The sequence below is a fragment of the Sphaeramia orbicularis genome, chromosome 10 (genome assembly GCF_902148855.1).
Source record: "Sphaeramia orbicularis chromosome 10, fSphaOr1.1, whole genome shotgun sequence".
Classification (NCBI taxonomy): domain Eukaryota; kingdom Metazoa; phylum Chordata; class Actinopteri; order Kurtiformes; family Apogonidae; genus Sphaeramia; species Sphaeramia orbicularis.
The window spans coordinates 35092907-35108832 of NC_043966.1; the positions used below are offsets into that span (position 1 = coordinate 35092907).

At 39.1% G+C, this 15926-nt stretch overlaps 1 protein-coding gene across 5 annotated transcripts in view; it reads left to right on the plus strand.

Annotated features, from left to right (window-relative positions):
* Positions 1-15926, plus strand: part of gria1a (glutamate receptor, ionotropic, AMPA 1a) — a 127213-nt gene that overhangs the window by 13013 nt on the left and 98274 nt on the right. For all 5 annotated transcript variants that reach the window (XR_003936404.1, XM_030145194.1, XM_030145193.1 and 2 more), the window contains exon 3: positions 11361-11600. Coding sequence is in view for 4 of the 5 variants with exons in the window: in XM_030145194.1 (XP_030001054.1) it covers positions 11361-11600 (240 nt within the window). In the remaining variant the exon portion in view is untranslated. The remainder of the gene's footprint in view (positions 1-11360; positions 11601-15926) is intronic.

Consider the following 15926-nt stretch of genomic DNA (forward strand, 5'->3'; position numbering starts at 1 on the left):
GTGACATAATGCAATTTCCTGATTCAGACTGTAATCAGTGCTAATTTCCTTAAAACAGAGCTGTGAATAACTTGCAACTTCTAACAATCACAGTCTTCTCCAGAGCTTAAAAACTTATAAGGAAGGACATAAAAAAAAGCAGTTATTTGTCAAAAAGAGGACGCATTTTTCCCTATTTCATCTTCAAAATAGGAAGATTAGCTGATTTTTTATTTCTGTTTTGTAAAATCTTAGAACTAGTCTGTTTTGGACCAAAAATAACTATTTGAATCTCATCACCTTTGGCCTTGAGGGAAAGTGCAGCTGACATTTTCACCTTTTTTTGTTCTTTGTATTTAAGAAATTCATGGATTAATCACACAAATAATGCTTAATCAGTGATAATTGTTAGTGTGTGCCCTTTGTGTCTCTATCCTTTTAGATTTATGGCTTAAAAAAAAACAAAAAAACACCAAGGACAGTAATTGGCATTTCCGGCTCTATCGTGAGTAATGAGACAATCAGTGTTCACTGTCTTCATAGATTCTCCTCACAACTCTTGATTTCCCAGTGGCTCAACTGGAATTTGTTGTGGACAGTTGTTAATTTATCGTGCAGTTCCTGAAACATTAGCATGCCGGTTGCATGTTTGCCTGTTCTTGCTCTGTGTATCCGCTGCCATCACTTCCTCCATCAGAGAAAAGTGTTTGTGAGCTGTGGACCGTCCCCGTGCACCTGTCCACACTGACACGCAGATGGGGAGATAATTGCGAAGGGATGATTGTTAAGGAGATAATTGGAGTTTCCGTACCCCCTGACAGGAATTGGTCTGGGCTGGGTTTCTGACCCGCTGCCCAGGTAAGCATTTACTCAGGCGGGCGGCGGGGCTCCACTGCAAACCAGATTGGAAATGTGGTGAGAAACAGCAAGGAGGAGAGACAATGGCCTGGCATGAGACACAGGGAACAAGAGAGGGAGAGAGATGTTCAGAGCTGAGGGGAGTGCTCTCACACCCTCGATTACCCATTTAATGAGGCGATGCAGCGCCATTGTTTTATTACTTAGAGGAAATAGGAGAAATCTAGATTTCACTGTGTGGTCCCTGTGTTTCCCACTGCTAGGCTGGCATCTGTTCTCTTTGTTCGCAGCAGTTTTCCTATCATCTCCTCTCTCACATTCTAACGCTTCTTCTCGTCTTCAGCCCGCCTTCCGTCTGCCGTCACCTACATCTTTCAAGACGTGCATGCTTTTTGGCTCATTCTTATTAACCTTCCATTACCCCCATTTCAACAAACGCAATCTCTCACGAGGATCCGGCACTTCCAGACATTAATCTGAGAGCCTTTTGGCTGGTCAGCGATTCTGATCACTTCTATTTGAGCTGGAAACTCACAGTGTCTCCCTTTCTCACTTCCGTCTTCCTCTTTAAATCATTTTCCCCTCAGTCATTACTTTTCTTCCTCCACTTTCTCTATTCTTCTCTCTTTTGCCACACACACACCAATACCGGCAGTGAAATAAACACTTTTTTATTGCTCATGCACAAGTAGTACATCTTTCCTGAGCTTGAGGAGCTAAAGCTGTTTATACCAGGGAACAGCCAGCACACCTCTCTAGAGCGCAACGGTCTATGGGGCATATTTTCTAGGTACTCTACATAGATGGAGAGGCAGTGAAGCAAAGCCCAACCCCCCTCCCCCTCCTCCTAAAAACACTTCTAAACCTGTTTTACATGCTTGATTTGCTATTACACATTACACATGGATGAAATCATTCCCATGCAACACAATGACACATCGTCGTCGGATGTACAGTGTTTGCATGAATCATTTTCTCTTGAATACATTTCAAGTCATTTGCAGGAGATCCCATAGAATGGAAACCACGTACTGTAAAAGCCTTCTACTCAATCATGTCAGGGGACATTCATGCAGATCCACGCTGGTGCTGAGTTTCAGTCCCATGGGTCCCTGTCCTCTGCACAGGAGATTGATTGCGCTTTGTGAGTCATGCTGTGTTGGAGGGCTCACGGAGTAGGCCGTCACCTCAGAGTTTCTTCACAAGCACAAGCTGTGTGTGAGACGCTCGCTTGTCAAAACCAGTGAGACTTTTTTGTTGAGAGGGGTGTTGAAGGGGGAGTGTGTTTGATGGGTGCTGGGAGCAGTGTAGGAGCTGGATGTGCATGTGTGTGTGTGTGTGTGAATGGGTGTCAGTCAGGTATTGGCGTCTTTTGTAAGGTCTCTCATTAATGAAGATGATTAGCTTTGTGGAAGATGGATGGGACGAGGGCGACGACAACATGCTCTCTGTTTTTATTACACACATCATCTGATAGTTATTAGCCATGGGTGGCTGAGTGGAGGATGATCGTGTGTGTCTTCCAGTGTCTGGTGTCAGATGTGTTTATCTTCCCTCAAAGTGCTCTTTGGTTGATTGCGTGACCTTTCACCCTTGTAGAGGTGGTGTGTATTGCCGTCTGATATGACAGCATCGTCCCTGTTTCAGTCGTCGCTATTATCTTTCAGAGGATACCTTCGACATCCAATTCTCACAGGAACGTTCATTTCGGCACAAATTTAGCTTGTTCTTGTCACAATTTATAGATAAGGTCTGTTCAGAATTAGGTTGTGATGGTCATTTTTAAAAAGTAGGTGACAGAGGAGGAGTTTGGGAAACACTGCCTTAAATCTTTATAGGGCACTCATAGAAAAAAAACTCTGAAATAAAAAAAAAAAAATCAACCTCAGTGTGTTATTGGAGGACATAACAAGACTTTATTACTTTTGTAAAATTTTTCACATTTTTTAGGTAGAAAATCAAGGTCAGTGAAGTTACCGTATTTGGTTCCTTACCCATAAGTGGCAAAAAAAAAAAAAAGAAATTACAAGAGGTAAATATAAAAAATACAAGAAACACACATGTAAGATGAAAGGAACATGTATTTTAGAACATGACTTTTAGAACATTAGACCAACATAAGTGCTGATCCAGACCCCTGTCCACATCCACATTCTCCCTTTGAACATCATTCCTTACATTAGTACCATTACTTCATGGTACCAAACAAAGCAGGTACACTCACTGTTCATGCAGAGGCGGACCTTACAGACCCTGTAGACCACATTGGACCTGAGATTATTTCCTCACTGTCCTCACTGTAACTGTTACTGTCACTGTCTTATAATGTATGTAGAAATTACCAAAAATATTCAAAATATTCACAATTCTTAAAACATAACGTTCCACGCTTTGCTCTTATGAAAGTGACATTATGGTCTAGCCACAGACCGTAGTGAAAAGACAAACTGTGATGTCACCCATTGGTTTCTGAACTGCTTTTAAGTCAGTAATTTGCAATTTGGCTATCATCATGTTAGCATTTTTAGAACCATATTTGGATGAAAGGGACAGAATTACAGAGGTCTGAGGGGTCAGAGATGAGCTAATGCTAAGTACGAGCTAAAAACTTCATCAATCTTTGGAAAACAATGTAATTTTAGGGTTTTGTTTGAGGAACCTGTTAACCACATGTATGATCCGTCAGGAAAAGTCTGAGAGCAGGTGAGTAAGCTGTCATACCAACCTGTCAATCAAAGCCTTCTATTCGACCTAAGATCTGATTAACAGAGGAAAAATTTAAAAATGCAAAAAAAAAATTGTAACGAATACAACATTTTTATGTATAGATGGACACAAAAATCAGATATCAATATATTTGACTGATCCTCTATACCTTTTTCGGAAGTAGGTAAAGATTTCCGTTAAATGCCGAAACCACATGTGACTTGAAGTAAAGCAGATGATAAATTATGAATAAATTATAAACCGACATTATATGAAAGAGAGTGTCTTTAATAGCATAGTACGATTGGGATACAGGTTAAGAGCATAATACAAATGAAACAAAATGCTTATATGTAAAATAAATAAATAAATAAACAGGCTAATTGGTCTCTAGATGCATATAACAGATAAATGAAAATGAAGTCAGCAGCACTGGTATAAAAATGTTGTGACATAATAAAAGAAAACAAACAATGAGCTACTACTCTGCAGTTTGAGTGACTAAGAGTAAGTGGATGCAGTACAGGGTCATGTTTGTGATGGACAGAGGTGAGGGGTTGAGCTACAAACTATAACATGACCTTTAATAAGTGTATTTAAAAGAATAGAATCTTACTGCAGCTCAGTTAGGGTTACGCTTTCATCTATCTGCTCTTATTATCTCTATGTTAGTTTTACAGTAAAGGCATCAGGAGATGATCTGAGAACGTTTTCAGTTATCATGACTTTAACCTCCCAGGCCCAGCTATGCATTTTTGTGTCTCTGTAGGTGATAAGAGTTTCACAGCTTTATTTTAAAAACATAAATAAAAGACACTGTACACTGCAAGGGACCGGACATTCCATTAAAAAAAAAATCTATCTGAAAAGACTGTTGTATTATCCTGTTTCCAATCAGGACGATTATTTAAATATAAAAAAGGCAACATTTTTATTTTCCTGAGTCTCAGGAGGCTATAGCTACAGCAAAACACATTACAGAAACTTTTGCAGGTTAAAGTGGATTAACTAGGGCCTTTTTTTATGCTGACTAACACTAGAGAAGAATCATTTACTTATTCATTCATTATCTAAACCTGCTTTATCCTCACTAGGGTCACGGGGGTCGCTTGGAGCCTATCCCAGCTATTTAAGGGCGAAGGCGAGGTTCACCCTGGACATGTCGCCAGTTCATCGCAGGGCTGACATATAGAGATAAACAATCACTCTCACATTCACACCTATGGACAATTTAGATTAACCAATTAACTATCAGTGCATGTCTTTGGATGGTGGGAGGAAGCCGGAGTACCCGGAGAGAACCCACGCAGACACGGGGAGAACATGCAAACGCCAAATCTTTTACTTAGTCCTAAATACTTAAAGCGTGGGTGCGATTTATGAAAAAACACAGAGGGGGATGTTTTTTTTTTTTTGTGTTTTTTTTGGTCGGGGGGGGGGGGGGGGGGGGGTTGTATGCATAGGGGTGTGGTCCATAATTAATCGGAACTAACGCTGGCATGAAACAAAGGTGAAACTTCACATACTTTCAACATCCAACTCCTGGGTTCTATTCTTCTATTATACATATTAATTTTCACAACTTCTAACCTGTATCCACTGGACACTCACGTTTACCCCCCCCGCTTTACGGCGCCCCAGTGCATGGGACCATTCACGAATTCTGAGACTGCCGACAGTTCGGTTCAGGTGAACGTTAGTGTCAGTATTGTAGGATATAGGTGGAAGAAAACTGTCACAACCTGCCTGCTATTTACACTGGTTGGTTGTCATTGAGCAGAAGTAGGGATATAAAAACCAGAGGGGGGGTTGATCTCCTCCACCCCCACCCCCCCCACACACACACAACAAATCTGCCCCTGCTTAAAGCTGCGTATGAATTTCATCACCAATTTTTCATCAAATCTGTAAAACCTGAGTCACAGCCTAAGTATCACGAATCCGTAAGTCTTTCTGTGATTACACACCTGAATCTCTTCCCTCACAGTGAACAATTTCGAAGTGTACTCCTTCATAAACACTCCATGTACAAACAGAGCCGGTTGGTCAGTCGGGCCTTTTCGGAAATTTGTCATGATGTGCTTTTTGGGACGTGGAGTTCCACACCCCCCCTTTCACTTGGTAAACATGTTTGTTGTTGCTGCTACAGCGGCTGTGTAGAGCTTCACTTCCCATAGTGCATGTCATGACAAACTTCCGAAAATGCCCGACTGACCTGATCTCTTTGTAAACACATGGATTGTTTATGGTGGAGTACACTTCAAAATTGTTCACCGTGAGGGAAGAGATTCAGGTGTGTAATCATGGAAAGACTTACAGATTCGTGATACTTAGGCTATGACTCGGGTTTTACAGATTTGATTAAAAATTGGTGATTAAAGTCATACGCAGCTTCAAATACTCTTGCTAGCCTCGCAACCCACAATACAAAACTCTCTGTGAAATACACCGGTAGTTGGACAATTTAAGATGAATGTGTGGCTGTAAGAAGGAAAAAACACAGAAGAAATGATGAAACAATATGCACTTGAAAGACTGCAGTGTAGTCATTTGCCTTGTAGAACAAGCTGTGACCCATGGAGTGTATTGGATATGTCACTCAACCCTGTGCATAACTAATAATATAACACGCAGGAGGGTTTCTTAAAGAAGGTACTTTGCATTGTCAGATTTATGACCTAAATCCATGAGCTATGTAACTGTGACATGTATTAATCCCTTTAGAAGTGTTAGAATTTTACTGCTGTGATAGTTATTTCTGTGGAAATTCTGTCATTCTTATACTCAGTTTTGCAGCCAGTTTTGACCCACTGAGACACAGAGAGTGTAAAAGAACTGTGTTGTTGTGGGGTAAAGGTGACATTGGATGGACAACATAAACCCAGGATTGAGGCTCAGTCTATGAAGGTGGTATGTGACTCTGGGAATCAATCTGGCAGGGTTATGCTGAGGTGGAAGAAAGCTGGGCTGGATTTAGCTGCTCACTGTTCCATACCGCAGTCTTTGTTGTTCATCGATGCCCAAAGGGAGAGAACATGATATTTTTTTTTATTTTTTTACCATCATAAAAATAAGGGTTGTCTGTAAAAAGTACACAGAATAGAGAATAGCTACATAGTAAATTAGCGTTTGAATCAGATGGCTTATTTTGTGGAGTCACCTGACATGTCAGTCCTCAGTAGTTGGGCTCTATTAAAAAAGGCCCTTTATGGCTGGCTGAACAAGAACCCTCCAATCAGTGTGTTCCCTCCAGCTGAACCCAGCTTCCCTCTGTACTGCTGACCTTAATGTTGCACAGGATAATAGCATGCATGCACCAGGGGAGAAAAATAGTAGGATGTGTGTGTCTGTGGAGGAGTATAATATATAGTATTTTGTAATAAACTTATTAGAATCGGTGGTTTGCACGTGCTCAGAGCACATGCACTTACTTTGAGAATACATTAGGCTGCACGCTGAAAGACCTTCCTTACATCGATTCTAACAAACCTGTTTGTGGGTTGCCTAAAATACATTTGAAAAATTGCCTTGTGACTGCACTTGGGACAATTCAATTCAACATTGATTTTTTTTTTCTTTTCTTTTTTTCCCCCTTTTTTTTTTTTTGACATATCAGGCGATGCAGAGCTATTGAAAAAAGACTCACACACCCACATGTAGGAGCTGCTTTGTACTGCTACAGTCTTGCGCAGTAGTTACTGAGCAGCTCCAGTGGAACAGATGGGGAGGCAGGTATTTTCCACAAGGGCACCTTGACACCTTTGACAATCAGTTTGCCAATATCTCAGACAAATACTGACATTTCATTAAATATTGATCAGTAAAATGATATCTGGATATCCTTATGTGTCCTGTGAGACTTAGGAGATGATTGTACCCACTTTCATTCTGTCACACAATATTAAAGCTATTATCGAGGTTATAACATTATATTGTATCTAAATTAGATTTATTTCAAGCACAGCTGTTATTTGAGCCGTATTTACAGATAAACCATTTCTGAAGTTATTAATTCAGCTCAAACAATACCTGTCAAATAAACCAGCAATATTCAGTCACATATTCAAAGGCAGGGCAGCACCTTTAGCAGAGTCAGATTATGTGAGTATGGATTGGCCTTTAAACATTTATGGGCAATATGAAGGCTGCTGCATCACTCCATAGCAGCCCTCGCATCATCCACAACTTCAGATGCAGGAACAACTGTCACCAACACGCCCTCTTTGTGCAGCCAGCACAGACACGTCTGTCATTTGATATTTGGCTCACGCTAAGTAGAGGAACAGCTGCAGGGCACAGGAAACAGAGAACAGGGAAGACATCAGCTGCATGAGTTGTTTCTGACAGCTCCTCCTGTTGTGCTAGTATCAGTCCCTTTAGGTTTTTTTTCCGTCTCTTTATGTTCCTTGCGGCCCAAAACTCTTTGGCCGCACCGAATGCAAATGAACTTGTTGTTCATTCATAGGAAAACTTTTGAAATGGTGAAAATTTTTAGCAATATGGTGGTCCAGTTTTACATTTGCATGCATGAGCTGAAACATTTCACTGACCTTTGGAAATGATTGTTGTTTGTTTAGATTGTGAATAAAAATGTGATGTTTCACAAGAACACTGCATCGTCAAAAGGCCTTATTTCAAAAAGTGATCCAAGGGATTTCAGAGAGCCAAGTCTGATTTGCAAGTTTATTTATTCCATGAAGGAATTAATTGTGGCAAAATGTCCAAATGCTCACTCTCACTCTATCTTCCAAAAGTCCTTTTAGCGGCACACAGCTACTGTAATCCCTGCCAGAGAAACAGACCGTTGCCCTGGCAACCTTCATCCTGCCGTCATGGCAGCTGTAACTGTGGTGAGAAAACACAGAGTGCCAGGGTGGACAGGTGTTGCTGGGGTCTTCGAGATCCCTTCAGGTCTCGGAACCCTTCCTCCTGTGTCATTACACATGTGGAGCAGTGCTAACAAGCCACTCAAACACAAACACACTCAATATGGCGCTCCTCCGTACCATCATCCGAACAGGACCTGAGACCGCTGAGTTACACTAATGTTCTGTGTCATGCTCGTGTCGAATTAGACGAGCACACATTTATTTTTCTTGCCAGCACGGAGCAGGAGGTCCGTGCCACATGGCTGCAGGTTTTTTTTTTATTTGGTGTGTGTGTGTGTTAGACATACTGTAGGTATCAGAAGTGACTCATATTCAGTGAAACATGGTAACCTGCTGTAGGGCAGAGTAATAGGGCACTGCACAAAAAGTCAAACAAGCTCATTACCTTTTATCCAGGCAGAACATGGAGGCCACCGGTGAAATTGGTCCTAGAAAATTGTAAAGGCAAATATAATGTGTGCTAGGGGAAAGCAATAGCTAAAAGAGTGTCCATTTAGTGGTAAGAGCGTGTGCAGACCATGAAGGAAAGATAGTTCTGTTACTGAGCTGGTGTGGCGAGCCGCAAAATGTCTATTTCAGGGCTTGCTTTAAGTAGGGTGAGTCACCAGGCTTTTGGAGCACTAGAGGCTGCATATGTGTGTGTGATACCAGCGAATTTCTCTTTTGCTGCCTTTTCTCACTCTCCCTCTTCGTCACACACATGCAAACACACATATACGTCCACGTGCCTGCCTGGAGGGTGCAGGTCTGTGACAGGTTAGGCGTTTTTGGGTACAGGCCATCCTCTGTGTCTTTCCCCCAGCTCCTGGCAGAGGGCTGGCTCTCACGTGGGGACAGGCAGAGACTTCAATCTGTTTGGTAAATATGGAGCTAAATAAGGCCCACCCATCGCCACGGCAGAAAATAGCCCTAGCCCGACCCTGCATGTGAGAAGATAGCGCGCCATGCACAAAGTATGGATGGGATATACCTACCAAAGAGGAGGCTGTGAACATAAATTAGCTATTTTACGGAAATAGACGGTGTGAAAAAGGTAGAGTGACAGGCAGACAATAGGAGATAGGAAAAAAAAAAGATCGGTGACAAAAGCAAATGAGAGATGTAAACCGCCTCCTGCTGCCAGTAAAATGTCAGCGGTACCCTGGGGATGCATTGATTAACCTCACTAGCCCTAATCTGCCTTCACCACCTCCACCTTCTCACTGGAGGATAACAGACTACTGGTGTACAGATGGACAAACTGGTCATTTTTGCATAAATATGCTGCAAAAAACTGGTTCGGACAAGCCATTAACCCATAAAGACCCAAATATCCACTGGTAACCAAAAGCATCTACTCATTTATAATGTTTATTAACTTTAAAACCACTAATCCAATCAATATATGTAAATAATTGGTGTAAAATACAGTTTTTCATCTTTTCATAGTCATCAGATATGACCTATTTGCATACTACAGGGTGTCCCATAAGTCTCCATACATAGGAGACATAATACATTCCATACATATATGGTTCTAACATGTATTTCTTTATATTTCTTCTTTATAGTTCTTCAGCAGACACGCATTGAAATGTGTTCCCGACAAAATGGCAGTCATATAGAGCATATTATATAAATAAAAATGGTTTATGTCAATAAACGTTTATTTTTCCTATGTATGGAGACTTATGGGACACCCTGTATATTATAATAAGCTGTGCTGATACTTGAAAAAGTTCAGTTTGTTGGTAAAAATGTGAATTATTCATGGGAAATATTGAACCCATAGAGACCCAAACAGCCACCGGTGACACAAACCATCTACAGATCCACTGTTGATCCACTAATCCTATCAATCCAAGTAAATAATTGGTGTAAAATACAGTTAATCATTTTTTCATAGTCACCACATATGACCCATTTGGATGTTTAGAGGCTCCGTAGTGATCGTGGAAACACCGTCATCTTCTACAGCATTGATTCACCAGTAAAACTCATGGAGGTGGATCAATGACAGTGGACGGAAAAGCTTGGGTTATGTTCAGTTAATGATATATTTGACTGAAAAAGTCACTTTTCCGGCCGTTTTCTCTGCTTTTGATATACAATCGTGGAAACAATTATAAAACCATCAAAAGTCATCAAAAACAATGGTTATGCAATCAAGTACTAACTCCTGTGTGTATCATGTGACTAAAACAGACAGAAAAGAAAACATAGAATGCCTAAAAGCACTGTTTTTGTCAGTACAATGCCATAGATAGTGATGTAAGAACTGAAGTGATTTTGGTTATTATCAAGAAAATATGGAAAATGACTAGATGTCAGCTCTGAAATTAAACTCTTATGAGCGATTTTTGTTGTTATCATTATATTTGTCCAAACAAATGTACCTTTTAGTAGTACCTGGCATTAAAATGAACAAGAAGTTGAAGAAAACAAGGGGTGGTCTAATAATTTTTTCTCCGACTGTAGGTGATAACCCTCAACTTTAATCTGAGCTTTAATGAACGTCTTCATGATCAGTTAATTAAATTTATGAAAATATGTCATCTATACTGATAAAATACAAAATACAGAGGATAATATAACAAATAAATGGCGATAAATCTTTTAAGAAAGGTTAGATAATGAGAAAATTTCATTTGGGAACTCACATAAAAGTAGCACAGGGTCTTAATGGGTTAAAGCATTATATTATTTTAAATTGAAAATGTATAAGCGGTGAATGAGGAGTCAGGTTTTTAATTGAGTGACTTGATGATTTGATAGTCGTCTCTTTTCATTTCCATTTTTAATATCTTTTCATTTTCATTTTTAATACTATTTCCAACTTTCTTTTTACATTTTTAGTCTTTCTCCTGACCGTTTGATTAGAAAAGGTTACATTCCTCATCTGATCTCTTCACGCCCCCTGTCCCTGTCTTCTTCTCATCTCCTCGGCAGTTTGCTCCCAGTTCTCCAAAGGTGTGTACGCCATCATCGGCTTGTACGACAGGAAGACGGTCAACATGCTCATGTCCTTCTGCGGAGCCTTGCACGTCTGCTTCGTCACGCCGTCCTTCCCCATTGAGACGGCCAACCAGTTCGTCATCCAGCTGAGGCCGGAGCTGCAGGACGCTCTGGTGGGAGTCATTGAACACTATGGATGGACCAAGTTTGTCTACATGTACAGTTCTGACTCAGGTAGGAACATATGTTTTTTTATTTCCTACATGTGTTTCTCAATATCAAGAACTCAGAGTACAGTCTTGTGAACTCGACTAGTACGGTCCTGGTAAGAACGGTCTCAGAGAACGTACTTCCTAAGAACGCAAATCTATCCGTAATTGGAATAGCTGCGTACTTGTGAACTTCCCTCCTTGTCTCTGCTGTATTTACACCATCTGCTCCCGAATGTATTTCCCTGCAATCACTACAATGTCACTCAATTTGATTTCAATACATTTGTACTAGTCATTTATACATTTTCTATATTTTTAAAAACTGTAATGCACAGGTGTCAAACATGCGGCCCGGGGGCCAAAACAGGCCCACCAAAGGGTCCAATTTGGCCCCTGGGATGAATTTGTGAAAAGCAAAAATTTCACTGAAGGTATTAACAATCAATGGTGTTCAAATCATTTTAGGTCAATTCAATCTAAAGTGGGTCAGAGCAGTAAAACACTATCATAATAACCTATAAATAATGAAAACTACAAATTTTTCTCATTGTTGTAGTGTAAAAAAAAAAAAAAGTAAAATTACACAAAAATGTTTACATTTACAGACTAGCCTTTTACAAAAAAATGTGAATAACCTGAAATTTCTTAAGAGAAGTATGTGAAATTGTACCAATATTCTGCCTCTTACTAAATGTTTTGTGTATTTATAGATCCACTGTGATCTGTAAGTTATGATGCATATGTATAAATAATAAACTAAGGCATAATATTGTTAAAATTGCACTGATTTTTCCTAAGAATTTTCAGGTTCATATTTGTTCATGTTGTGTTCAAGTACAGTTCGTAGATGTAAACATTTTCATTACGGAATATGACTTTTTTTTCACTCAAAAACATAGAAAAAAACGTTGGCGTTGACATTATTTATCAGTTCTTATCCTGTTATTTATATTATTTTACTGGTCCGGCCCATTTCATATCATATTAAGCTGTATGTGGCCCCTGAACTAAAATGAGTTTGACACCCCTGATCTAGTGTCTGAGATGAAGAGGGGCACTGAAGAGATGTGTTTCAGGGACACTTTTAACCCTTTAACCCAGGGGTGTCAAACATGCAAGGGCCAAATGTGGCCCGCCAAAGGGTCCAGTTTGGCCCCTGGGATGTTTTTGCCAAGTGCAAAAATTCCAGTCTTGAATTGAATTAAGCAAAAAAAAAATTAGCTTGAATTAAGGAAAAAATCTTGAATTAAGCAACAAAAAAAATCTTCAATTAAATAAAAAAAAAAATCTTCAATTAATCAAAAAAAAAAAAAAAATCTAAAATTTAGCAAAAAATCTTGAATTAAGCCAAAAAACAATCTTCAATTAAGTTTTTTAAAAAATCTTGAATTAAGCTAAAAAAAACTCTTCAATTAAGTAATTTTTTTTTAATTAAGCAAAAAAAATGTAGAATTAACAACTTCCATTTTTTTTCTTTGTTTTAGTGCAAAAAATAACATTAAATTATGAAAATATTTACATTTCCAAACTATCCTGAAACACTAAAATGTGAATAACCTGAACAAATATGAACAACCTGAAATGTGTAAAGAAAATTAAGCTCAATTTTAATAATTTTTCTGCCTGTTCCTCAGTGTTTAGTGTCTTTGTAGATCTGATCCATAATGCACATGGAGAAATGATAAGTTGAGGAATAATATTGTTAAAATTGCACAAAATTTTCTTACGTTTTTTAATTTAAATTTCAGTTTTTTCAGGGTTTTTTTTTTTTTGGATAGCTTACAAAAGTAAGTATTTTCATAATTTAATGGTTTTTGTTTTTTTTTTACACTAAAACAAAGACAAAAATTTGGAGTTGTCATTATTTATTATTTTTCTGGTTCAGCCTACTTCAGATCAAATTTAGCTGAATATGGCCCTTGAACTAAAATGAGTTTGACACCCCTGCTTTAACCCCTGAGCCCTGAGTCCAGGTAAAGGTTCACATATTATCCCTTTAACTCACAGGTGTCAAACATGCGGCCCGGGGGCCAAATCTGGCCCACTAAAGAGTACAATCTGACCCCTAGGATGAATTTGTGAAATGCAAAAATTACACTGAAAATATTAACAATCAATAGTGTAAAAAAATTTTTATATACACATATAAACCAATTAGATCTCAAGCAGGTCAGACCAGAAAAATACTGTCATAATAAACTATAAATAATGACAACTGCAGATTTTATCTTAGTTTTAGTGTAAAAAAAAAAAAAAAAAAAAAAAAAAAAAAGTTAAATTACATGAAAATGTTTACATTAACAAACTATCCTTCTACAAAAAATGTGAATAACCTGAACAAATATGAACAAAAGGAAATGTCTTGAAAAAAGTAAATGCAATTTTATCAATATTATGTGTATTTGTAAATATAATGCAAGTTGTTCTGCGCATGTGTAAATGATAAACTGATGCAGAATATTGTTAAAACTGCACTTGTTTTTGTTGAGACATTTCAAGTTATTCATGTTATTCAGATTTTTAAGGAAATGATGTAGATATAAACATTATCATGATGTAATTTTACTTTTTTCACTGGTATTATTTAACTTGTCCGGCCCACTTGAGATCATATTGGGGGTGAATGTGGCCCCTGAACTAAAATGAGTTTGACTCCCCTGCTACAATACATTTCATCGGTTCAGCCAATCAGTGCATTCTTGGTGTAAAGGTGGGGTAGGAGATGTTTTCCTGAAGCATTTTTACTATATTGCTTAAAATCCCCTTCACATCCTGATTGCAACCAATGAATTAAATGCTCTAACACAAAAATAAAAAAAAATGTGTTACCTGTGGAATGGACAGGACTGAAAAAACACCATCCAATCATTTTAACCGGCCCATCGAAATGATTGAATGGTAATATGTCTATCAAATTCAACTTCCATTTGTCCCTCCCCCCTCTGCGAGTACAATCTGGTACTCTGGAGGTGTGGCTTTTGGACGAAGTCTGAAGAAAGGAGTTTGGACTTTTGAATTGTGTATTTTTAAAATGTAGCTTGCTCAAACTGTTTTTCCAGGATCTCCTACCCTACCTTTAAGCTATCTGACAAGGACAACATCTGGGTATTCCATGCGTTCTTGCAGTTGGAACAGTGCTCGGGCCTCGACTGATGACGTTTCATGAGAACGCAAGAACAGATGAACAGACAAGAACATGTATTGAGAAACGGCCATCGTCTTTTTTCTTTTTTTCCACAGACATGGCTGTTAAGTGAGTCAAGAGACTGGTGTAGAGTGTAAAATCAGCTCTAGTTTCCTCTATCTCTGTATAATCTCTCTGTAAAATCATAGAGATTATGTCGGATAATCTTTAAGACTTTTCTCATATTCAACAGCATCCTCATTTTTCTTTGAATACAATGTCCAACAAGCTGAAAACTGACATTTTATTTCAATTGGCAATTGAACTACATGCACATGAAGACAATCAGACGCAGCACCAGCCGTTTAAACCGAGCACCATCAGTTGTCTTTATATTACCATGGCGACAACATCAGGGTCAACTGTAGCCACTGAGTAACAATGAGCAGCCTTGTGAACGTGTATTTTAAGAATAAACCACTAGATCTGCCCACTTAATTTTCATCCTCTCCTCTTGAACAAATCAGCCCTACACATCCCATAATGCCATCTGTCCCCAGGTGCTCTGTGCAACCATGAAGAGTGTTTTTTTTTGTGTGTGGATGCGCCCAAGTGCTTTTTGCTTGATATGTTTACACTGTTTTGCGACTGGAAGTTTAAATGAGTACATTATGTCAGCTAAGTTTGATCTGCCCATGTGTATGTGAAGAGAAATAAGCCGCTCAAGTCAGCTTTAAAAGACAGATGTCATCATGTCATTGTGGAAAGCATACTTACTGAGCTGTGACAGTGGCGATTTCACAGTGGGCTTTAGTTGTATTGATGCATGATGGCCACAGCGCCACACATGTCCCACTGATTTTTTTTTATCTCCTGTGATCCCTTCATTATCCACCCACAGACTGCTGGGTAGTGCCCGTGCGTGTGTGATATTTGTTAGTGTGCCGGGTGACCCCTGAGTGATTGAGTGGTGGGATGGAGTCTCTAGAATCTATATCGGCAGTCCTCTGTTGCCTAGATACTACGCTGCAGTCACCCTTCCGACGGGGTTATTTTAAGCTTTTAAGAAAAATCATATTTGCTTGTGTTGAATGCGGTGTGTGTGTTTTTGTGCAGCTGTGCAGCGTCTGTATATGTGTATATGTCACATAGGCGTAAAAAATGTGTTGCGTTCTGACAACTGGCTCCATGGCCTTTGTTATTAATGTGACCTTTATGCACTTA